This window comes from Zeus faber, assembly GCF_960531495.2.
Source record: "Zeus faber genome assembly, chromosome: 14".
NCBI lineage: Eukaryota > Metazoa > Chordata > Actinopteri > Zeiformes > Zeidae > Zeus > Zeus faber.
This window is the reverse complement of record NC_137200.1, coordinates 17,948,599-17,974,741: the sequence shown is the minus strand read 5'-3', so window position 1 is coordinate 17,974,741 and position 26,143 is coordinate 17,948,599. Positions and strand designations below refer to the sequence as shown.

The following is a 26,143-nucleotide window of genomic DNA, read 5'->3' as shown; positions in this document are numbered from 1 at the left end:
TAATACATATTCACACTTTATCAGTTACAGTATATCAGTATATTACATTTTTATTGCATAAGTTGTTTTACGATAGTATAACATTTGAGTACTCTATCCACAGCTGTCAATGCAATAATTAATGATATGGTTAAGCTCAGGTAGTCTAATGATGATGAAAATATTTTTTTCCCTTATGTTTTCCTTATGTTTGTCTTGTATTATTTATATGGAGTGTATTGTGTGGAGTGTGTACTACATGTTAGTCATTTTATAAAAAGAAATTTATTCAAATCTCAAAAACCTGAGAAAAAAGAGAACTTCAGAACAAGTTACATAGCAGCATCATTTTGATTTCACGCAAAAACAAAACAAAACAAATTGGACAAACCCTATAGTATAGTATACAGTAGGACAAGGAACTGGGACTGCAAATAGAAAATGCATGAAATTGATATTTAATTTATTTTAATAGTCTGTGGATGTCCGTGTCTGATCAAATTGAATCGAAAAGAATAGTTACAGAAGTTAAACGATACACAAATCTTTCTGTTGATCGTTGAACTCCTGTAACATCCGAAAACTGCAAGATCGATCAGGATCAATCAGGTGTTACGGGGGACGGACGGACTTCCGTTCCTTAATCCGTGCAACGACATGCCTGTGCAGTTTATCCAACAGCACGGCCTTGATCTCCTTAGTCCGCAGACAGTAGACCAGGGGGTTTATAAGCGGTGGTACCATTGTAGCCACGATCAGCAGGGCGTTCCTCTCAGTCAGGTTCATCCTCACTCCTACTCTGGTCAAAAGCACAGCAACGAGCTTGGGAGAGAAATACGAGGCCACTGGGATGAAATGGCACCCGACCGTGGTGAACACCTGACACTTGCTCCCGTTGTGGGGCAGCTTCAACACCTCGTAGACGGCCTTGGCGTATGACAGCAGGATCAGGGGGAGTTGCCCCATGACCAGCCACGCGGCCAGGACACTGGGGATGTAAAAGTAAGGCTCGGGGTCGACACATGCCGCCCTGATCAACGCAGGGTAGTCACAAAACACATATTTGATGATAGGCTGGCAGTACGGCAGCTTGTCAGCGATGGACGCCAGTTTGCCCATGCAGCCAAATCCTATGAACCAAGAGATGATGATCAACGTGAAAATGCGGAGGTTAGTTATGATGCTGGTGTATCTGAGAGGGTTGATGATGGCGATGGTGCGGTCCAGCGCCATGAGGGAGAGAGCCAGGGTCTCGGTGATGTCTCCCAGGTGGTAGAAGTACATGTGTGAAATGCATGAGTGGTAGGAGATGATTTTGTCCTTGGCCAGCAACGCTGAGATCATCGTGGTGCTGGCGCTGGTGGTGAACATGACGTCCACCGTGGCAAGGTTGCAGATCAGCAGGTACATGGGGCAGTGCAGGCGCCTGTTGGAGGCGATGATGCAGATGTTGGTGCCGCAGCAGAGCAGGACCAGGCAGTAGGTGAGGAGGATGACGAGCCCCAGTGCGCTCTGGTGGGGCAGGTGGTCAAAGCCTGTGATGATGAACTCCGCCACGCTTGGCCTGGACATGTTTGACAAAGACATCTTCAAGCAAGTGGGCTTGATCTGGGATACTTCAAACCTCCGGTGGTCATGATACTCCTGACGCTGACGTTTTGTGAAGTGCATCTGCCTGACACAATATATAAGGAGCTGCTATTGCTGGGGTCACGTGAGCCCAGCAGCAGTAGTAATTTGTAATGTAGTTACACAATTTTTCCAAATGGATGCACATGTCAACAGACTACAATTAAGAATTCATTACTATTGTTATGATTATGATTATAATGTGTATTTTTATTATTATTATTATTATTATTATCATTAATAATAATAATAATATTAATAATATTATTATATCATATTATCATAATTATTATAATTATTTATATTATCATCATCAGCAAGCACATAAACCACACATATTGACGTTGTCTAAAGCGTATTTATTGTGTTTATTTAGTCAACACCTTTTTTATTTATTTGTTGTTATTTTTCAATTTTCAAACTTAATAAAACAATTTAGACACTAGAGAGAGTGCAACAACCAAAGTGCAACAACCAAAGCCATAACTTTAACATTTTGGCTGGTTCATAAGTTCATCATGTTTGCCAATATTTGTTGGTTGTTCTATTTGGTATATTATTAATACACTGCTCAAAACAATGAAGGGAACACAATCATTACAACGTAACTCCAAGTCACTCACACTTCTGAGATATCAACCTGTCCAGCTAGGAAGTAACACTGATTGTGAATCCATTTAACCTGCTGTTGTGCAAATGGAACAGACAACAGGTGGAAATCAGAGGCAATGAGCAAGACAACCCCTATAAAGGAATGGTTGTGCAGGTGGTGGCCACAGACCATTTCCCTATTCTGTCTTTTCTGGCCGTTTTTGGTCACTTTTCCTTTTTGCCGGTGCCCTCAACACTAGAGGTAGCATGAGGCAGTGTCTGCAACCCACAGAAATTGCTCAGGCAGTGCAGCTTATCCAGGATGGCACATCAATGAGCGCTGTGGCAAGAAGGTTTGCTGTGTCTCCCAGCAAAGTGTCAAGAGCATGGAGGAAATACCAGGAGACAGGCCAGTACACCAGGACACATGGAGGGGGCCGTTGGAGGACAACAACCCAGCAGCAGGACCGCTATCTGCTCCTTTGTGCAAGGAGGAACAGGAGGAGCACTGCCAGAGCCCTACAAAATGACCTCCAGCAGGCCACTAATGTGCATGTTTCTGCTCAAACTGTCAGAAACAGACTCCATGAGGGTGATATGAGGGCCCGACATCTACAAGTGAGGCCTGTGCTCGCAGCCCAACACCGTGCAACCCGATTTTCATTTGCCAGAGAACACCAGGATGGCAGATTTGCCATTGGCGCCCTGTGCTCTTCACGGATGAAAGCAGGTTCACACTGAGCACATGTGACAGACGTGACAGAGTCTGGGGACGCCGTGGAGAACGTTCTGCTGCCTGTAACATCCTCCAGCATGACCGGTTTTGTGGTGGGTCAGTGGTGGTCTGGGGAGGCATATCCTTGGAGGGCCACACAGACCTCCATGTGTTAGCCAGAGGTACCCTGACTGCAATTAGGTACCGGGATGAGATCCTCAGACCCATTGTCAGACCATATGCTGGTGCAGTGGGCCCCAGGTATCTTCTGATGCATGACAATGCTTTGCCTCATGTGGCTGCAGTGTGTCAGCAGTTCCTGCATGACGAAGGCATTGATGCTATGGACTGGCCTGCCCGTTCTCCAGACCTGAATCCAATCGAGCACCTCTGGGACATCATGTCTCGTTTCATCCAGTGATGCCACGTCGCACCACAGACTGTCCAGGAGTTGAGTGATGCCCTGATCGAGGTCTAGGAGGATATCCCTCAGGAGAAAGTCTGTCATCTCATCAGGAGCATGCCCAGATGTTGTAGGGAGTGCGTACAGGCACGTGGACACCACACACACTACTGAGCCTCATTTTGAATTGCCTTGAGGAATTTCCACAGAAGGTGGATCAGCCTGTGATCTGATTTTTTCGCTTTTATTTTGATTCTGAATCCAAGGGTTAATAATTTTGATTTCCATTGATAATTTTTATGTTATTTTGTTCTCAATGCATTCCACTATGTAATGAATAAAGATTTTCAACTGGAATATTTCATTCATCCAGATCTAGGATGTGCTGTATAAGTGTTCCCTTTATTTTTTTGAGCAGTGTATATGATATATTAGTGCATTTGTACCATAATACCATTCAACAGTAAATTTACCCAATTGATCATTCACATCTTATGTAGACAATGGAACAGTGCCTACATGTTGGATACATTTTAATTCAACATTTGCATTTTGTGTGGAAGAAATGAGAAATGATGACAGTGCTGTTGTGAGTACCTTGATAGTCGTTTGACAATTGCGCAAATGCAACTGTGTAGACCGCATCCAATACATTTTTTTCTCAGGGGTTTCTTTTCTCTTGGTAAACCATTATTGTGTTCAGCAGATACAAATGGACAACTGAATGTTGACAATTCCTTGAGGTGAAAATGCTGATATTTGTTTGTTTCATCTTCTGCAGCTGTGACAAACATACACATAACCACACAACATGTTTGTTTTAAGCTCTTGAACGGTACATTTAATTCCATGGTGACATCGGCAGGTCTCTCCAGTCCTAATTAAATGACAAAGCTGTATGTTTGCAGGTGCAGTTTCAGTCTCCGGGGGACTCCGGGATGAACCAAAACAGAAATATCGATCGCTATGGCAGGGGAACTTTTGAAAAGATTTTGCAATGCACGTGATCATACTTTGTTTCTTTTACAGTGGTATTGTGGCCTTTCAATTATTCATTTCTTTTCGTTTGGTTTATTTTTCTAATCATGTCTATTTCTGAAGTAATCTCATTAATCAGCAAAAAAAAAAGTTATGTTATGATATGTTCACCTGGAAAGAATTTCCTCTATGTCTTCAATAAGTTGCAATGGAGTGGTTCCCTCTGCTTGACACCTACAGATGAAGGGACGAGAAGATAAATTGGAAAGTCTCTTAAAAGAACTTGAAGAACTGTCTCAGCTGTTGACATTCTCCTCTTACATAAAATTAAACTTTATTGATCTGTGGGGGTGGGGGATTCAGGAGTTACACTCAAAGTTATACATCAAGCTTTGGGTCATGTTCATGACTTTTTATTAGAAAAGGCTAAACTGGCCAGTGGTCTTCAACCGATGGTACTGCAGGCGGTCCAGCAATTGTCTTTTAAGTAATTTTTTTTTGTGTGAAAATCAAAAAAAAAGGATTTTAGACAAACATATTTTGAGTAAACTCCGACCATCAACAATAGAACAGCAGCGTTTCCAAATTGCAAGAGAGTAGCTCACGTTGTCCTGCACCAGTGAATCCAATTGTTCAAACTGATGGGCCATCACCACCAGTTTTAGTTTTGTTCAAGTAGGAAACGCAGGAGAACAAATAAATCAAATTCTACAATGAAAACAGACTGTGTTTTTCTAATTGTCAGAAATAGACCAGGTGCATATAGTATACTGTATATCCGGTAGACATTAGGGGTTTTGTTATGTTTGTGGTTTTTGTTTCATACACGTAGGAAACTAATGAAAATAAATAAATCAATCAAACACCTTCAGGCTGTTCATTTTGTCTTCTAGTGTTCATCTACCTCTGGAACACCATATCAGGCCCCAAGGAAATGAGGCCTTGGTCCTGTTTGCTATTTGTTTTCCTAAGAGATATCCCTCTGTAGAAGAACTGGTGTAATGTACCCAGGGAGCTGGCCTTATTCATTTAGTGAAAATACCCTGATAATAGTGGGTCTCAAAGGACGATACACAGTGCGATACTTCAGAGATCCACCGAGTGACACAGTTGAAGATGCATAGAGGTGCTATCGGCCTTTCGATAAGGATTCTATATTTTTTTGGGTCACATGAGCACATCTTTAGAGACAAGGCTTGGGCGATCGTGAAAAATTCCAATCGGCCATTGCTGGGGGGCAGTACGCACTGGTGGGCAGGGTGACACCTCAAAGGGCTGGTCTTGGTAGTAGCTCAAAACCATGCTAGGGCCAAAAAGATGGTCACAGAGGCAGCTGTAATTGCCTCAAGTTGGCTGTGGATCAGGAGAGGAGAGGCAAGGGTGAGGTAGTGCTACCAGGACTCAAGCCGGACTTGATCAATCCTGTCTGGGTTGCCTAGGCGAGGGTGTCTGTTGCAAGACGCCAAAACACCTAATGAACCCTGGATACAACACCGATGATGTGTCCAGGTGCATCGCACGATTTATATACTGTAAATAAAGCCGCATACTTTGTGCGCATCCAAATTCAATCCCTCCAGTTCAATCTGTAGTTCATAATTCCCCCCTCACTAGAACAACCTCTTCACTTCCCTTTGTGTGTTTGTGTTTAACTTGCTTTGATTCCCTTTTTCTACCGCAACCTTTTCACCATATTAGCAAATGATTTTATGATAAATAAACATTCATTGTTTGATTTAGAAATAGTTGGGTATATATCTGTTATTCTGTGTGAGAATTACTGGAGCGCACGTGACCCTGAAAGATGCGGACCTCTATCATCACATTTGCGGCCATGAATGGAATCATATTCCATTTTTTATTATAAAATTGGTGGCGCTCAGAATATATATTAATTATAGGTCCTCCCCACACTACATGTATTACTATGGCAATAAAATAAACAATTATTTCATCAACATTTATAGTTCCTTTCAAGTAGGTCGCTAACAGTTAACTGCAATGATCAAGCATAATTAAGTTAAATTAACGTATCAGTTGACCATATCGTTGTATTTATGTTATATTATTTATTAAGTACTAATATTATACTTAGATAATAATGTGGAAAAGATATGCATATTTTGCTGATACTTGGGTACGTTTACCACCCCATATCTGGAAATACATTCCTGGTTTAATTGATTTCTTGATGGAAAGGTAAATGTATACATTAATGTCACCGTAAATGTAAATGTCACCATAGCAAAGGTTACATAACATTTAGTTGAACATATGGAGTGTTAGTATATGGTGTTATATGTTATTATAATAACATATGATTACTGTTCATATGTTATTCATTTTGAGTTCCTTTGCCATAGTAACACTTTTTTGTTTTTATTTGCCAACCTGTGCCCAGCAACATTCATCAGGGGGAAGAGTGAACCAGTAAACATTCACTAGAGGTTCTAGACTTTAATTAGGTCTCTGATGAGACACACAATTTATCCTCTTTGAACAAGGTTGCCGCATCATTACAACATATTCTAATATATTGCAAAACTTCAAATGGTGTGAATTAGAAATATTTCTGTTACTGATATTCTTTCTTTATTAGTCTCAAGCAACCTTAATTCGTATGCAATGCTATAGCAATAACAGTAAGTTGGTACATTGAATACTACCAATAGCCAGTTAAGTGAGCGTCTGAATGAAAAGTCACTGGTGTAAATCTCTTCTTAAAAAAATATAAAACTAAATTTATCATGGAAACCTCAAATTAAAAACTGGGGTTAAACCGGGAAGCTTTAAGGAATGAATGTTTGTATGTTCCTGTTACCCAGCATTTCATCCTGAGGCCAGGATTCATTCATTAAATTGAAATTGCCCAAGCCTGTGTCGTGTAATGTCCTTTATCCATGTAAAAAGTTATGTTATTTCAAATCTGTTGTCCTCATCAAATTGTTTAAATACATTTTTGTGAATATTTTAAACTTCATCTGCACCTCTTTTTGGTCCCCCATTTCCTCATAATTCCCTCTTCGAACATATTTGTTGACAGACTATTTGCATCAGTTAATGAGCGAGGAGCAAGGATATCCTCACAGGTCTTACCTCCTCGATGTGTGTCATCATCACTTTGTAGGAACAGTCACAACAAACATCTCATTAACACCCTCGTTAGAGCCACTTGTTCAACATTTCAACAAGGGTGCTAACAATAGTGTAGTCATTAAAGTTTGAACAAGTCGTTCAAAATTACGTATGGTCAGAAAAGGGGAAGAAAGAAAATATTAAACTTTTCTGGATAATGAGCATTCTGGACAAACAATACAACCACACAGTGGAAAGTCATTAGGTATTTTTTTTTACAAAAGCTTTGTAGATTTTCTTAAAGCAATACTATGTAACTTTTTTTAACCTTAAAATAACAGCTTCAGAATCATTTTGATGGTACACTGACTCGTAATACGGAGAATGGTACCTCTGTCATTCCCACCCACCTGCACTATGAACTTCTGTGTTCGGGCACAAAACCGTAGGAAACACTTACACTTTACGGCACTATATCACTTGTTTGATGTTTGGCTCCAGTAATTACTTAATTAATAAAATAAACAAGTATTTAAAAAAACGATATATTATAAATTTGTCAACGTCAAAATGTCAAGTAATAATGCTCATACTATAGTGCTCATACTCATAGCACAAACCGTAGCTGCTCCACCTCCCTGAGGGCGCGGACTAGACGGGCCAGTGGTATGCCTGGCACCCATAGGGTCGGAATCCCACCTCACTTCAATCAGCGCGCACCAGCCCTCACTTTCATTGCGCCACAGGTTTGTTTTACCCTCTGACTCGCGCGTGCGAGCCGATCTGCCAGGCTGAGCACATCTGGTACCTACACCGATAGCAGTAGGCCCTGTCTCTCCCCGCGCCGTCCCTCCCCACGGCTTCCCCAAAGCCGTGGATTGAGCTGCATTCCGTGCAAGGGCCACTGTAACCTAGGTGTACATTATCTGCATTTGTAAAATAGACTGTTATTGAAACGTGACCAATAAGGTTCAAATTTGTTCAGTAAAATAAATTCCTTTCGGACACCGCACGACAGTGGTGTAAAAGTGCAATTAAACTGTAGGGGCACCAAATCCCAAATACCAATAGATACATAGTGCAACCCCTAAAGTACATTTTGTACTAAATTAAATTATTTTCAGTGCCATCATGAGTAGCACATTGAATGAAGATAATCAATGCAAACTTTTGCCTAGTCATCCACAAAAATGCAATGAAACTAGTCACTGTGCTATGAAGTCAACGTGCCTTCATTGACTTGGAAACTACAGTATGTGTGGGTTCTAGTCAAACTGACTTGTCAATTAACAGATTTATGCATTACAGAAATATGTCAATTATTTTAAAAGGTATAATCAAGCTAGTAATGTTTTTTTCCAAAACAACATGAAAACATTTTATTACAAAAACTATATACATACACTAACACAAGTTTTTTTGTACATCAATGGCCATTTTCATTGCCCATTTCATTGAGTGCCCACTCATTACCCTTCCCCCACCTCCAACTTCTCTCCCAATTTTCATCCCATTCCCCTGAGACCTTCCCATTCCCCACAACCAACACATAAAGGTTTTTTTTTCTAAAGATTTGTAATTTTTAGTAGTAGTTATACCTAGAAATAAAAGTTGTGTTCTTTTTGGTGTTGATATGGAAGATTGTTTAAGATCAATTGTTCTTTGACGAAAGTCCAACAAGACCATTTCTTGGTACCCATCTTCTTATAACAAATCTAAAAACACAACACACGTAAAGTAAATGGAATTTGGTGATTTTATATTTGGTTACCAGTGAAGGTCTATTAAGATGAATTCCGCTTGTGGCAGTGTACCTTTGTTACAGAAATTAAATGATCGCTTTTATCTGCAGTTCGTCAGTTGGTGGTTTTAAATAAAGAGGCAGACAGACGTTGGTTTTTACTTGATCACGGGTCCGATCAGAGATGTGCTTAGGAGCAGCTCTCAGACGAACAGGTTATTTTCAGGGAGTCAGAGAATATATGGTCAGTTGGACGTCACAGATTCGTGTTCAAGATAAGACAAACTCTGTGACGCGCGAAGGACAATGGGGTGTTGTTCCTGCTCTTGCAGCTGCATCCGAGGCCGGAAAACAATGATAGCAAGCGGCAGGACTCCCAAGCTTGGAATGTCTGTGGGAATTAACACTGTGTGCTGAAAATGAAGATATGTGACTAAGGTTATATGAGGGGCCTTGAGGGGCTGGTGAGTATCCCCACACCTGCCCGGCGCCTCTCACCCTGGGCAACTCACCATGTGAAAACTCTCAGCTGGACAAAGAAGGCACGGCAGTAGTTTTTGGTATTCAGCGGTTTCACAAGTACCTGTATGGATGAGCCTTCACCATCAACACAGATCATGAGCTGTTGATCTCTCATTTGAATGAAGAAAAACCCCATGGTTAACAAATGGGTTCCCCAAGAGTGCAAAGATAGGATGTGCACCTGAGTGCCTACGAGTACAACATTGTGTATAAACCAAGGAAACACAACGCCAATGCAGACATGTTAAGCAGACTGCCTCTGTCTGACACGGTGCAAAACGACGAAACAACCCAGCAACTCTTGATGATGGATCTTCTAGATGACACACTTGTGGACACAACCAAAATACAACGATGCACAGCTAAGGATGTGATATTGTCCCAAGTCAATGGATATTTCCTGAAAAGTTGGCCTACAAATACAAATGCTTGCCTAAAGCCATATCATCAAAGGAGAATGGAATCTAGTTTGAGGGACGGTTCTGTGTCCGGGCAGCCAGAGTAATGATATACACAAAAGGAAGGGATAAGGTACTGAAGGTACTGATATGGTCCTCCATGGATCCCAGCAGACAACCAGAACTCAGTGCTTTATACTGTGAGCGTTGGAAATAGTCAAACCACAAAGAGGCATGTGAATCAAGTTAGAGCCAGACAGGTGCCGGAGATTGATTTCAGTGATCCAAAGAGCCCTGAGACCCAATCCCATCCATGAGTTTAATTGAAAAACAAAATATTTTATGTTTATGACACTTAAATCCAATTTGTAACACAGTGTGCTCTGTGTTGTATGCCCAGCATGCTGACAGCACACGTTTAAAAAAAATAAAAATACAATTTATTCAAATATTATATAAACTTAATCTTAGTGCATTATTTTTATTAGTATATCTTCATATTCTTCATTTACAAACCCCAATTCCAGTGAAGTTGAGACATTGTGTAAAATGTAAATAAAATCAGAATACAATGATTTGCAAATCCTTTTCAACCTATATTCAATTGAATACAATACAAAGACAAGATATTTTATGTTCAAGCTGATAAACTTTATTGTTTATTTGCAAATATTCACTCATTTTGAATTTGATGCCTGCAACACGTTCCAAAAAAGCTGGGACAGGGATATGTTTACCACTGTGTTACACCACCTTTCCTTTTAACAACACTCAATAAGCATTTGGGAACTGAGGACACTTATTGTTGAAGCTTTGTAGGTGTAATTATTTCCTATTCTTGCTTGATGTTCGCCTTCAGTCCGGGGTCTCCATTGTCCCATTTCGCGCTTCATAATGTGCCACACATTTTCAATGGGAGACATGGCTTGGGATGTGGCTTGGCCTTGTATTGCTGAAATAAGCAGGGACGTCACTGAAAAAGACGTTGCTTGGATGGCAGCATATGCTGCTCCAAAACCTGTATGTACCTTTCAGCATTAATGGTGCCTTCACAGATGTGCAAGTTACTCATGCCATGGGCACTAACACACCCCCATACCATCAGAGATGCTGATGCTGATATATGGCTTTTGCTTTGCATGGTAGAGTTTTAACTTGCACTTGCAGATGTAGCGACTAACTGTGTTAACTGACAATGGTTTTCCGTAGTGTTCCTGAGCCCACGTGGTAATATCCTTTACAGAATGATGTTGGTTTTTAATGCAGTGCCGCCTGAGGGATCGAAGGTCACAGGCATTCAATGTTGGTTTTCGGCCTTGTCGCTTACGTGCAGAGATTTCGCCACATTCTCTGAATGTTTTAATTATATCATTGACTGTAGATGATGAAATCCCTAAATTCCTTGCAATTGTACGTTGAGAAACGTTCTTAAACTGTTGGACTACTTGCTCACGCAGTTGTTGACAAAGTGGTGAACCTCGCCCCATCCTTCCATGTGAACGACTGAGCCTTTCAGGGATGCTACTTTTATACCCAATCATGACACTCACCTGTTTCCAATTAACCTGCTCTCCTGTGGAATGTTCCACACAGGTTTTTTTTAAGCATTCCTCAACTTTCCCAGTCTTTTGTTGCCCATGTCCCAGCTTTTTAAAGTGAGTGAATATTTGCAAAAAAACAATAAAGTTTATCAGTTTATCTCTAACATTTTTAACAGTTTAAATGAAGGCAGGAGAAGGTCAAAATCAGATTCACCGATCAACAACTAGACGACCGGGAGCCAATAATAAGACTTCTGTTCCTTTAATCATTTGCATATCCCACATCTGGGATTCTGACGCAGGGAACTTGAGGTTGTAATGCCACACAAGGACAAATATAAATGACTGTATTGATAAAGTAGGTTCACTCAGTTTTTTGTTCTGAGAAGACCTGGCATCACTGACTGAGTATTCTGTCATTTAACCATTTTTCCCTCATTTTGTTGCGTTTTACAAGCAGGAATATGGTCCATGAGCAACAAGAGATTATTGTATATAATTCCTCGTTCGTCCGTCCAGCCGGCTTCTATCTCAATGGATTTACCAACGTTCCGCACATCAAGTATTACTATGTGTTCCTCTGCTTTGTGTATGTTGTGACCGTTCTTGGGAATGTCTTTCTCATAGCCGTCCTCTTCATGGTCAAGACTCTGCATACGGCTAAAAACATGATGGTCTTTAATCTCGCTCTCACAGACTTGTGCGAAAGCACCGCTTTGGTCCCCAAGCTCGCTGACACGTTCTTGTTTGACAACAGGTTCATAGTCTATGAGGCTTGTTTGAGTTACATGTTTTTCGTTTATTTTTTTACAAGCATGCAGTCTTGGACACTCCTGGCTATGGCATACGACAGATTTGTCGCAATTTGCTTGCCGTTGAGGTATCAAGCTCTGGTCACAAAACAGTCCGTGGCCGCTATACTCCTGTTTACCTGGTGCCTCTTGGTGGTTTTTCTTGTGGTTATAGTCGGCCTCATTGACCGTCTCTCCTTCTGTCGGTCGCTGACGATTCAGAGCATTTTCTGCGATCATGCACCTTTATTTTCACTTGCCTGTAGTGATGTATCTGTAAACAGCATAATGGCTTATTTCATGATGGTACTCATAATCTGTCTTCCTGTGACATTCATCGTGTTGTCATACATCTCCATTGCGATTGCGTTAATAAAGATAGCGTCTGGAGAGGAACGAGTCAAGGCCATGAAAACCTGCACTTCGCACCTGATCTTGGTGGCTATTTTCTTTCTGCCGATATTGACGACCAATATAGTTGCAATGGCCACGTACTTGCATCCGAACATACGGATGATGAATACTTCATTGACACACATTGTACCACCGCTGTTCAACCCTATTGTATATTCTTTGAAGACGGAGGAGATGCGCAACGTCATCAAGAGGATTCACAAAAGAAATAAGCGTAATGACAAAATGTAAACGGTTTGTGTAGGCTTGTTTTGAATTGGTTTGTAATTTTAGTATACATGTTCATAGCCATATACAGAGGCATGAACATAGTATGTCTAGGAACAGAAAAATACATGGATATTGCAAATACAGGAGGAAAAAACTGCAATGTCATCTATAAAAAAAAAATGCTTCCTATAGTATTAAGTTGACTAATCATTCCCTTAAAAAATATATATACTTTTTTCATTTTAATTGAACAATTTCATTTTGGATTCATGGGGCTTAGTGACTTACATTGATGCATAACAAATGTGTAATTAACATAATACTTGCAAAATGATGACTTAATTATGGTACAGGCAATGGATTTGGCAGTGATTTGCCGTATTTCTTTGTTAATTAATATGAATTCAATTCTACGTAAAGTTGAATGATGTTTGTATTAATGTGCCTCTCCACCTTAAAAAACCTTAAAACTGTGTTCAGTAGTTCAAAGCATGATGTTTAAAAGTGTAGTCACATATTGCATCCTTACTTTTGAAGGTTTGATACTGAAACGTATGATGTATGATGTTGTCCAAGTATTCAACATTTGTGTTAATATCTTTATTATAATTTTTTTTTTTTTTAAATTTAAAACAGATCTAAACAGTAACAATTTGTCTCTGCATAAATTAAATTCACAGCTGGCGATGCAATCTATACTGGGAATGAAGCCACGCTGCCGTCTGCAGCCGCGGCTTAACCACGTCCCTTGGTCGCCACAATGATGTTTGGTTCATTCTCTTCTGTAAGTTAGGTTGTGTGCTTTTGCGACAAAAAATGTTGCACAGACAAAAATGAACAGTACAAACACCTATAATATTATAACTTAGTCATGCAGACATCCACAACTGATGTCTGCAAGACGACATTTTGTCAATGTCACCAGATTTACAATAATTATTGTATTAGTAAAATAATTCCTTAAAATATGTATTTAGATTCATATCTTCGGTCAGCTTTGTACTCTGTGAGAAAAAAAAAAATGAATATATACATATACTTTAACTATAACATACTACGTATAACTATACTACTATAACTACAACATTACAGATTGAACTAATCTTCCATAGCAAAACTATATGAGTGTATACTACAGTATACATTAAATTAATTTATTCATGTACATTACTATCATTCATATTTTGGGTTATTATGCAATACAGTTTCATTGATCAGTCAGAGCCAAAATTAAAACATGTATAAAGACACTGGCTGTAACTACGCAACCAGCACTGCAACAGTTAATCTGGCGCACGCACAGCGGGGAGTCTGAAACTAGATACTCGGGGGAGGGGAAATGGCGAAGGAGGGACCGCCCCGCAAAGGGGGGGTGTGTCGCTTGTAACAAGGTAACAAGGAGGCAACATTTCGGCGGACTCCAGGGTGAAATGTCTGTCAGATGGGACACGCAGCTCAGGACTCACTACGTCGACGTACAAAGTTTTTAAAATTTTTTTTGTTAGATTCTCAAACCGTCCAATAAACTCTCCGTGGCTCATAGTTCCAGTCTCGTCGCGTCATTCCGGATTTGGAAATTTTGAACACGACGTCTCCTAATTTATTTAATTTACAAAATATGCAATGCAATTGTTTCATATGTAGTAAGTAGTAAAACAAATTAAAAAAAAAGCGAATAAAAAGCTAAATTGTCATCAAACCGATAACCGATGGGTTATGAGATTGCCTAAAACTCCTCTCTCTGCATTTTTCTTACATAATAGGTAAAAGACAATTACATTAAATACATATAGGAAGACTTTCAATAAAGATGGCAAATAGCGAAAGGGAGATTGGACATCCTTCGTCTTGTGCCATGTTGTACTGTGAAACGTTGTAATGTGCAGCTATTGGTGATGACAGAAGCTTATGGTGATTTTTGAGAACTTTGATCCACTGAATGAGTTACTCTCCAAAACCTAATTTGTGCAATTAAACACTTTTTCGGCAACTGAAGAAGCAATAATGATGTTAAACTATTAGATATGCTGATGAGACTGAATAAGCGGCGCACATTGCTGGATGAGTTGCCGCACTTGATGAAGATCGTTTGGTCTGGGTGAATTTAATGAGAAATGACTGATTCAATTCTGTTGGTTAATATTTTACTAAAAACCTTTAAATCACAGGTTTGACTTATGGGTCTATAGCTGGAGGTGGGAGTCCTAATTCGGTTTGAGCAAAACTGAAATTGTGAGGGTTGGCTTCACCACCATGTTTATGAAGTGTTCCACAGGGTAGACATCTGATCCAGCTGACTTATTCTTATGCATGGAAAGGAGGTTTCTTTCTTCTTCTTCTTCTTCTTCTTCTTCTTCTTCTTCTTCTTCTTCTTCTTAGCTTTCCTGGTTCTTCTGAGGTTAAAGGTTAATCCAACATATTAGCCTGCTCTTTTGATAGATTTGGGAGGCCAATGCCATCTGGAGTCTGAGATATTTGATTCATTATCTGAGTGATTAAGCTTGTTGTCAAAGTCCCTAAATATTTTTGTGGTGTGGGGCTGGTGTGGTTTAAGCAGCCACACCTGTCTTGGGTCTAGGTAACTTGGCCCGGGACCAGGGTGGCTGTACACCTGTTGCTTGTGAAACCAATGAACGAGCAACAGGTAAAAAGCCCATCCCCACACACACACACACACACACGGGAGGAGCCTTTGTTGTGACATGTTTTCCATCTGCACTGAGCTTGTTTCACCTTGCTCACTCTCTACAATGAAACTAGTACTTTTCAACGCCATTGCCTGTGACGGAGGGCTCTGAAAACGCTGCGTGCCGAACGCCAACGTTCGGTAGGCTGGTTTGCCACAGTAGCACCTGAACAGGTAAGGCTTCGGCCTCAGTTTGCTGTTGGACATATGTGGTGTAGGGGTAGTATGGTTTGACAAGCCACACCTGTCTTGGGTCTAGGTAATTGGACCCAGGAACAACCAGGAGCCAGGGGTACCCCTGAACCACGGGGTTCAGTGTGGAATCAATGAGGAAGAACCTTAAGGACTCATGGTGGTTGCCGGAGAGTAGCAGCTTAAGGGGAGCTGTCTGGTGGGTAATCCGGGTCAGATGTGACCCGTTCAGCCACTTTACCTCGAGCGGTGCGGGGAGAGGGATGGGTGTCAGCCCTAGCTGGCGTACTAGTCTCTGGTCGAGAAAACTTGCATCAGCCTCGGAATCTATGAGAGCGGAGGAAGAGAGTGTAATATCTCCCCACGAGAGGGTAACTGGGAGCAGCGGACGGAAGAGAGGGTTGGCGCTGGAGCGACCGGAAGGTAACCCTACCGAGGAGTCGCACTCTTGTGGCCGGACCGGGCAGGTGGCTCGGAGGTGTCCCAGCCGGCCGCAATACAGACAGGCGCCGGTCTGTATGCGGCGTGCTCGCTCCTCGCGGGAGATCCGGGAGCGACCAAGTTGCATTGGCTCGGCATCGGAGACAGTCGGGGGACTTCTGAGGCGCCCAAGAGTAGCGGACGCTGGAGACCGGGGCGTTGCCGCCCAGGCGGGAGGCACGGGCTGGAGTCTCGCCCCCTCCCTCTTGCGCTGGCACTCCCGTAGCCGGTTGTCCAGGCGGATGGCGGTCTCCACTAGTTGGTCCAGGTCTGTGGGCTCATCCCGCCGCGCCAACTCGTCCCGCAACTCGTCGTTCAGGGCGCGCAGAAACAGGTCCTGCAGAGCTCCGTCATTCCAGCTGCTTTCTGCGGCTAGAGTGTGGAACTCGACGACGAGGGAGGCGACGCTACGGGAACCCTGGCGGAGGGAGAGGAGTCTTCTGGCGGCCTCCTTGCCGCAAACTGGGTGGTCGAAGACTTTCCTAATTTCGCAGGTGAACAGATCGTAGGAGAGACTCACGGGCCCCCCCTGACTCCAAACCGCGGAACCCCAGCCGAGAGCCGCCCCTCTCAGGCAGGAGATGAGGTACGCGATGCGGGCACTATCGGAGGCTTACGACGACGGCTGCTGTTGAAAAACCACCGCGCACTGCACGAGGAAGGCGCGACAGGTGCCGAAATCGCCGTCGTAAGGCGCTGGAGCCGGAACGTTGGGCTCAGAGGGGACGAGAGAGGCGCTGGGAGCCCTGGTGGGGGAAGAAGGGTGGGTCGGAGGAGCAGGGGGGGCCACGGGGGCCGGAGGACCCTGCAGGCTGCTGACGGCCGCCGAGATGGACCGGAGGGCCTGGTCATGTTGCCCAAGCAACACTCCTTGGTCCCGGTGTGTGCGGCGGAGCCCTTCTGTGTCGGCTGGGTCCATGTTTTCCTGGCCAGACCGTACTGTCACGACCAGAACTTGGAGAGACCCAAACGCACGACACAGGGAGACGGAAGGCAGGCAAAGGATGTTTATTAGCCTGGACGGTGGAGCTGGCCGGGGGCACCCGGTCAGGTTGGGATGGAGCAGGGCTGGGCAGGGACGATGACGACCAGGAGAAGGGGTAGAGGATCCGGGTGGAGAGACGGGGAACCAGGCTGGATGGAGATGGACGAGCAGCCTTGGTTGACGAGGGGAGACAGGCAGGTAAACCGGGCTGGCTGTATTTGGAGAGACAGACTCGGTCGATGAGAGGAGACAGGCAGGTAAGGGGAAGACGAGACCCCCGCTCCGGACCCGTCCGCACCCTGGCACACCCACCTCCTGTACCTGGTGGCACCCAACATCAATCAGCCACAGGCGCATAGCAGACCGCCATGCACCTCCGCCATGCCGAGCAGCTCCGCTCCACCATCAGGCCCCTGGTCAGCCCCCCGCTACCGAGCATGCGGACCACAGAACAGAGGGTGACAGAAGGCCCCACCACCCACAGCCCAACCCCCCTGCAACGAGCGCCCCGTGCACCGAGAATGCCAGAGGACAGGTACCCCAGTGTGACCAGTGGATATAAATCGCTGTAACCACAAAGACAACGTTAGTTTGTGTTGTGTAGTCATACTAAGGATGATAACTTTATGCCATTTATTTAGCATTAGTTAGTAATTACCATCATCCTAAAAGTTAATTAGTCACATATTTTTTGTTCCAGATAGAATGTTTTTGAAAGGTGACTGATGCCTGAGCCTGCGCTGGCTCGCTGTTTGTTGAAAGTCGATAAATATTACACATGCTGCGTGTCCAAATTGCACCAAATTCAACACTGCACGTCGTTGGGTCCCCAGCAATCCACCCTCCAAGTGTGAAGTAGATTGGATCAATAGTTGTCGAGATAATCGAAGAACAAGATAATTGAAGGACAAAAAGACGGACAAAGATTCCTTCCATTGGAGATTAGAGAAGATATGTTTGTGTGCAAAACATTATCACAAAAACTTTGCTTTAAATCCACTAACTGGTTGGAGCATATTGATGTATGAAGTGATGTGACTTTTGCATGTAAAGTTAAATTACATTCACTAGTCAGGTAATTATAACTATTATTTTTGAGGAATGGGTCACGTATCTTTCTACCTCGCTATTGTCCCTGGGTCAAAATTTTGTCACAATTTAAAATCCTGTATTAATTTTTTATATATTTGACTTATTTTTCTTTATTTGTTTTACTATTATTACATTTCTCATATATTTTACTATTTTTTTTTCAATTATTTAGCATGATAAAATGAATCCCATTTATCAGAAAGATTTTTGTTCTGATTGTGTAAAAATTGAAGACAGAGGTAAATGTATCGGACAAAAAACTTCAAACCTTATGAGACTAATCAGTCAAAGTTAATGTGGTTTATTTTCTCTTCTCTCCTAAAATGAGAGGTGGCGCCACGTCTCTATAAAGTAATTTGTCATGATAATTTAATAGTTTAATAAACCACATTTTGGTACCCTCTTACCCTTTTAACAAGTGCAATTTAAATTTCTAAAGTAGTTTTAACACTACAACCATGTGAGTCTTTGATGGCTGTGATGAGATCAATTGAAACGTGAATGAAATCATTCACGTTTCAATTGATTGTCATAAAATTGAACTATTTTGTCATTATATTCAAAATAATTCAGTCTTGTCCGTTGCATGAGGAATAGTGTCTTTTGATGTACAATGCCATCAAGTTGACATTTTATTGTCTGTATCTGCTTTAGGATTTGCTCAGTGGGTGAAAGGGCTAGTAGGGAGTACAAATATTTCAGCTTTTGTTCTAGTTTATATTTGACATTCTTATTTGTTTTTCGTGTGTGTGGAGAATGAAACAATAATGCACCGGAAACTGCCTTTTGCCGTTTCCCCAGAGTTCAGATGGTGATGTGATGGTGAGTCATTGCCTCTACTTGTGACGCATGCGGAACTCTGTTCACGTGACATTCTCATGTGTGCTGATAGACACCCACCCAACCTCTTGTCTGAAGTTACATCAGCATAAGGTATAAAACTGGTTGATCCATATATTTTCAAACAGTGTTTTCCTAACAGATTAGCAGCTCCAAAAGGACCTTTTATATTTACTCCTGCGTTCAAGAATATTACTGCTCAACAAGGCATTAAACAATGGACTTATTCAACTCTGCTCTGGGAAGGAACATTACTTTTGTGCGTCCTGCACACTTTGTGATCAATGGTCTTTCTGGAATTCCCAATGTGAAATACTACTATATTTCTCTTTTCTTTGCTTATTTTTCGTCCATACTGGGAAACAGTGCAGTAATGGCTTTCATATGCTTGGATCAGAATCTTAAAACTCCGAAGTACATTGCTGTTTTCAACCTGGCCTTTGTAGACTTGTGTTGCAACTCTACTCTGTTACCAAAGATTATTGACACGTTCCTGTTCAACCACCACTACATCTCCTATAACAACTGCTTTACCTATTGCTTTTTTAGCTACATGTGTCTTTCAATGCAGTCTCTTAACCTGGTTTTACTTTCTTTTGACAGACTCGTAGCTATCACCTTTCCAATGCAATACCAAATAGTTGTGACACACAAGTCTATGTTTTACATGGTTGCCTGTTTCTGGCTTTTTACTGTTTTTGTTACCCTCATTGCAATCGGCTTTCTCACAAGGCTCTCCTTCTGCAAGTCCCTGGTTATCAACAGCTTCTTCTGTGATTATGCCCAGCTTTATCAACTAGCCTGCAATGACAATTTTCCAAACCTTGTGCTTGGTATCTTATTGCCAATTATTATTATTTGGGTTCCTCTGCTGTTTGTCCTGATAACCTATGGTTGTATTTCCTATGTTCTGGCTCATATAGCCACAGCCCAGGAGAGATATAAGGCCTTTAAAACCTGCACTGGTCATCTGTTGTTGGTAGCCATCTTCTACATACCGATTCTAATTACATTTACTATCGGAAGGAAAATCCATTTAAATGCCAGGATCATGAATCTATCTCTCACCTCAGTTGTGCCCCCTATGTTGAACCCAATCATTTATGTGTTGCAGACAGATGAAATCAAAGAATCTGTGAAAAAGATGCTGAAAAAGACAAGGCGGTCTAAAATAGCATTTTAAGAAATATAATTAGCCTATTCAGATGGGGTGGTAAGGTTAGTTTTTTAATTATAAGTCAGAATGCATTATGTTGTTGTACGGTGAAGGTTTGTTTTGATGATATGTTTGCACAACTCTGTTATCATAATAGATTCACCAATGGAAGCAATTGAATTGTTTCAATAAGAGTAATGAATTTAATTAAAATATGTATTATTATTTTTTCTTTCTTCTTCTTTCTTCTTATTTGGAATCCACGTTAAAAGTTGAAAACATATGATGTTTGGTGTACCATCTCTTCTATAAGTTAGGCTGTGTACTGACAGACATAAAGGGATTATTTTGATTGAATTATTATTTTATTTTATTATTTTTTGAATTATTTCTTATGAAAAGATTTGTAAAGGATTCAGTCTAACCATTGAGCTATAGCTTCAATAAAAATATATTGTTTGGCAGATCCAACAGGACTGAGTTATGCTCCTCGAAGCCAGGCGTGGGGGTTGCTCAGCGGGTTTGCGGCTTCTCTGGGGGCTGGGGTGTCTATGCGGCTGCAGGACTCAGGGGTGGCTTTGGGGCCCGTTCCACTGCTGGGAGGCGCCACGACATAATACCGACCTTATTCTCCAGAACCAATTGGGATAAGTCCCGTACACTCACCGGACACTCACACACTTACACACCTTTTGTTCTATGTTTGTATGTCTTAACCATGGTGATTTTCCCCCTCTTATAATAGTAATGATGATCAGTTGTTTATAGACCCAAACATGGTCAGATCGTTCTCCAAAGAGGGGGATCGGTGGTGGTTCTGCGTAACAAAAAGCTGTGCTCTTGTCATCCTACAGGTCGTCCACAGGACAGAGTTATTGCAGCAGTTCTTGCAGAGTTGCATTGGAGGTTGAGAAGTTGAACTCCACTTGCAGACTAACTCTGTCCTAGATGCACAGGCATGCAATAGCACAAATACACCGCTTACCAAATTATTATACAAACGATATTTTTTGTGATTTTCCTAAATAGTCATCAACCGTTAGGGTATAATTAGAATGTTATTGAACAAACCTCCCAATGATAACAGCATTTCTTTCAAAAATAAAAAACTTATAATGCACTGTTCCAAATTATTATGCACAACAGAGTTTCAGAACATTTTATAGGTTGTAAAGAACTGAAAATGGTGATTTGTTGAATTTGCAGCATTAGAAGGTCATTTTTACTAAAACCAAAAGCTATTTCAATCAAAAACATCTTAACAGGTCAAGTTACATGTTAACATTGGACCCTTCTTTGATATCACCTTCACAATTCTTGCATCCATTGAACTTGTGAGTTTTTGGAGAGTTTCTGCTTGAATTTCATTGCAGGATGTCAGAATAGCATCCCAGAGCTGCTGTTTTGATGCACCCTCATAGATCTTTTGCTTGAGGTTGCTCCAAAGGTTCTCAGTAGGGTTGAGGTCAGGAGAGGATGGGGGCCACACCATGAGTTTCTCTCTTTTTATGCCCATAGCAGCCAATGACACAGAGGTTTTCTTTGCAGCAGGAGATGGTGCATTGTCATGCAAGAAGATGACTTTGCTACGGAAGGCACGGTTCTAATTTTTGTACCATGGAAGAAAGTGGTCAGTCACAAACTCTATATACTTTGCCGAGGTCATTTTCACACCTTCAGGGACTCTAAAGGGGCCGACCAGCTCTCTCCCCATGATTCTGGCCCAAAACATGACTCCGCCACCTCCTTGCTGACGTTGCAGCCTTGTTGGGACATGGTGGCCATCCACCAACCATCCACTACTCCATCCATCTGGACCATCCAGGGTTGCATGGCACTCATCAGTAAACAAGACTGTTTGAAAATGAGTCTTCATGTATTTCTGGGCCCACTCCAACTGTTTCTGCTTGTGAGCATTGGTTAGGAGTGGCCCAATAGTAGGTTTATGCACAACTGCAAGCCTCTGGAGGATCCTACACCTTGAGGTTCGCAGGACTCCAGAGGCACCAGCAGCTTTGAATACCTGTTTGCTGCTTTGTAACGGCATTTTAGCAGCTGCTCTCTTAATCCCATTAATTTGTTTGGCAGAAACCTTCCTCATTATGCCTTTATCTGCACCAACCCGCCTGTGCTCTGAATCAGCCACAAATCTCTTCACAGTACGATGGTCACGCTTAGGTTTTTGTGAAATATCTAATGTTTTCATACCATGTCCAAGGCATTGCACTATTTGAGGCTTTTCGGCAGCACCGATCCTTTTTCTTTCCCATATTGCTTGAAACCTGTGGCCTGCTTAATAATGTGGAATGTCCTTCTTAAGTTGTTTCCTTTAATTGGGCTCACCTGGCAAACTAAATATCACAGGTGTCGGAGATTGATTTCAGTGATCCAAAGAGCCCTGAGACCCAATACCATCCATAAGTTTAATTGAAAAACAAAATATTTTATGTTTATGACACTTAAATCCAATTTGTAACACGGTGTACTCTGTGTTGTATGCCCAGCATGCTGACAGCACACGTTTAAAAAAATAAAAATACAATTTATTCAAATATTATATAAACTTAATCTTAGTGCATTATTTATATTGGTATATCTTCATATTCTTCATTTACAAACACCAATTCCAGTGAAGTTGAGACATTGTGTAAAATGTAAATAAAATCAGAATACAATGATTTGCAAATCCTTTTCAACCTATATTCAATTGAATACAATACAAAGACAAGATATTTTATGTTCAAGCTGATAAACTTTATTGTTTATTTGCAAATATTCACTCATTTTGAATTTGATGCCTGCAACACGTTCCAAAAAAGCTGGGACAGGGATATGTTTACCACTGTGTTACACCACCGTTCCTTTTAACAACACTCAATAAGCATTTGGGAACTGAGGACACTTATTGTTGAAGCTTTGTAGGTGTAATTATTTCCTATTCTTGCTTGATGTTCGCCTTCAGTCCGGGGTCTCCATTGTCCTATTTCGCGCTTGTGCCACACATTTTCAATGGGAGACATGGCTTGGGATGTGGCTTGGCCTTGTATTGCTGAAATAAGCAGGGACGTCACTGAAAAAGGCGTTGCTTGGATGGCAGCATATGCTGCTCCAAAACCTGTATGTACCTTTCAGCATTAATGGTGCCTTCACAGATGTGCAAGTTACTCATGCCATGGGCACTAACACACCCCCATACCATCAGAGATGCTGATGCTGATATATGGCTTTTGCTTTGCATGGTAGAGTTTTAACTTGCACTTGTAGATGTAGCGACTAACTGTGTTAACTGACAATGGTTTTCCGTAGTGTTCCTGAGCCCACGTGGTAATATCCTTTACAGATTGATGTTGGTTTTTAATGCAGTGCCGCCTGAGGGATCAAAGGTCACAGGCATTCAATGTTGGTTTTTCGGCCTTGTCGCTTACGTGCAGAGATTTCGTCACATTCTCTGAATGTTTTAATGATATTATGGACTGTAGGTGATGAAATCCCTAAATTCCTTGCAATTGTACGTTGAGAAACGTTCTTTCTTTCTGGAATAGCTGAGGACAAAATTCAAGCAGGTGCTGTTCAGAACTGTGGGATTTTTTCTTGTCTCGTGAGGTCCAACCAACCACGGCTTTTTATACAACTACACGCACATGCAAAGTTATTATTTTTGGGTTTTTTTTGTGTAAAAATAACAGGAAAACAATATATAGTTTTATTTCCAACATTTTTAACAGTTTAAATGAAGGCAGGAGAAGGTCAAAATCAGATTCACCGATCAACAACTAGACGACCGGGAGCCAATAATAAGACTTCTGTTCCTTTAATCATTTGCATATCCCACATCTGCGATTCTGACGTAGGGAACTTGAGGTTGTAATGCCACACAAGGACAAATATAAATGACTGTATTGATAAAGTAGGTTCACTCAGTTTTTAGTTCTGAGAAGACCCGGCATCACTGACTGAGTATTCTGTCATTTAACCTTTTTTCCCTCATTTTGTTGCGTTTTACAAGCAGGAAAATGGTCCATGAGCAACAAGAGATTATTGTATATAATTCCTCGTTCGTCCGTCCAGCCGGCTTCTATCTCAACGGATTTACCAACGTTCCGCACATCAAGTATTACTATGTGTTCCTCTGCTTTGTGTATGTTGTGAGCGTTCTTGAGAATGTCTTTCTCATAGCCGTCCTCTTCATGGTCAAGACCCTGTATACGGCTAAAAACATGATGGTCTTTAATCTCGCTCTCACAGACTTGTGCGAAAGCACCGCTTTGGTCCCCAAGCTCGCTGACACGTTCTTGTTTGACAACAGGTTCATAGTCTATGAGGCTTGTTTGAGTTACATGTTTTTCGTTTATTTTTTTACAAGCATGCAGTCTTGGACACTCCTGGCTATGGCATACGACAGATTTATCGCAATTTGCTTGCCGTTGAGGTATCAAGCTCTGGTCACAAAACAGTCCGTGGCCGCTATACTCCTGTTTACCTGGTGCCTCTTGGTGGTTTTTCTTGTGGTTATAGTCGGCCTCATTGACCGTCTCTCCTTCTGTCGGTCGCTGATGATTCAGAGCTTTTTCTGCGATCATGCGCCTTTATTTTCACTTGCCTGTAGTGATGTATCTGTAAACAGCATAATGGCTTATTTCATGATGGTACTCATAATCTGTCTTCCTGTGACATTCATCGTGTTGTCATACATCTCCATTGCGATAGCGTTAATAAAGATAGCGTCTGGAGAGGAATGAGTCAAGGCCATGAAAACCTGCACTTCGCACCTGATCTTAGTGGCTATTTTCTTTCTGCTGATGTTGACGACCAATATAGTTGCAATGGCCACGTACTTGCATCCAAACATATGGATGATGAATACTTCATTGACACACATTGTACCACCGCTGTTCAACCCTATTGTATATTCTTTGAAGACGGAGGAGATACGCAACGTCATCAAGAGGATTCACAAAAGAAATAAGCGTAATGACAAAATGTAAACGGTTTGTGTAGGCTTGTTTTAAATTGGTTTGTAATTTTAGTATACATGTTCATAGCCATATACAGAGGCATGAACATAGTATGTCTAGGAACAGAAAAATACATGGATATTGCAAATACAGGAGGAAAAAATTGCAATGTCATCTCTAAAAAAAAATGCTTCCTATAGTATTAAGTTGACTAATCATTACCTTAAAAAAATATATACTTTTTTCATTTTAATTGAACAATTTCATTTTGGATTCATGGGGCTTAGTGACTTACATTGATGCATAACAAATGTGTAATTAACATAATACTTGCAAAATGATTACTTAATTATGGTACAGGCAATGGATTTGACAGTGATTTGCCGTATTTCTTTGTTAATTAATATGAATTCAATTCTACGTAAAGTTGAATGATGTTTGTATTAATGTGCCTCTCCACCTTAAAAAACCTTAAAACTGTGTTCAGTAGTTCAAAGCATGATGTTTAAAAGTGTAGTCACATATTGCATCCTTACTGTTGAAGGTTTGATACTGAAACGTATGATGTGTGATGTTGTCCAAGTATTCCACATTTGTGTTAACATCTTTATTATGATTTTTTTATTTTTATTTAAAACAGATCTAAACAGTAACAATTTGTCTCTGCATAAATTAACTTCACAGCTGGCAATGCAATCTATACTGGGAATGAAGCCACGCTGCCGTCTGCAGCCGCGGCTTAACCACGTCCCTTGGTCGCCACAATGATG

General features: G+C 41.5%; 3 protein-coding genes and 1 pseudogene across 4 annotated transcripts; 3 read left to right on the top strand and 1 right to left on the bottom strand.

Moving 5' to 3' along the window:
* Nucleotides 1-591: 591 nt before the first annotated feature.
* Nucleotides 592-1,566, bottom strand: LOC307239907 (olfactory receptor 6N1-like; the record flags this gene model as incomplete). Its single annotated transcript, XM_080013484.1, has 1 exon — nt 592-1,566. One exon carries the CDS (start codon nt 1,564-1,566, stop codon nt 592-594), a length of 975 nt encoding a protein of 324 aa, XP_079869610.1.
* Nucleotides 1,567-12,036: 10,470 nt separating this feature from the next.
* LOC307239906 (olfactory receptor 51F2-like) lies at nt 12,037-13,008 on the top strand (the record flags this gene model as incomplete). Its single annotated transcript, XM_080013483.1, has 1 exon — nt 12,037-13,008. The coding sequence occupies one exon, from the start codon at nt 12,037-12,039 to the stop codon at nt 13,006-13,008; it is 972 nt and encodes a 323-aa protein (XP_079869609.1).
* Nucleotides 13,009-19,479: 6,471 nt separating this feature from the next.
* Nucleotides 19,480-20,445, top strand: LOC307239904 (olfactory receptor 1C1-like; the record flags this gene model as incomplete). The annotated part of the gene is made up of 1 exon (XM_080013481.1): nt 19,480-20,445. One exon carries the CDS (start codon nt 19,480-19,482, stop codon nt 20,443-20,445), a length of 966 nt encoding a protein of 321 aa, XP_079869607.1.
* Nucleotides 20,446-24,431: 3,986 nt separating this feature from the next.
* LOC307239903 (olfactory receptor 1-like) lies at nt 24,432-25,403 on the top strand (annotated as a pseudogene). Its single transcript has one exon. The product of its transcript is annotated as an olfactory receptor 1-like (transcript).
* Nucleotides 25,404-26,143: the final 740 nt, after the last annotated feature.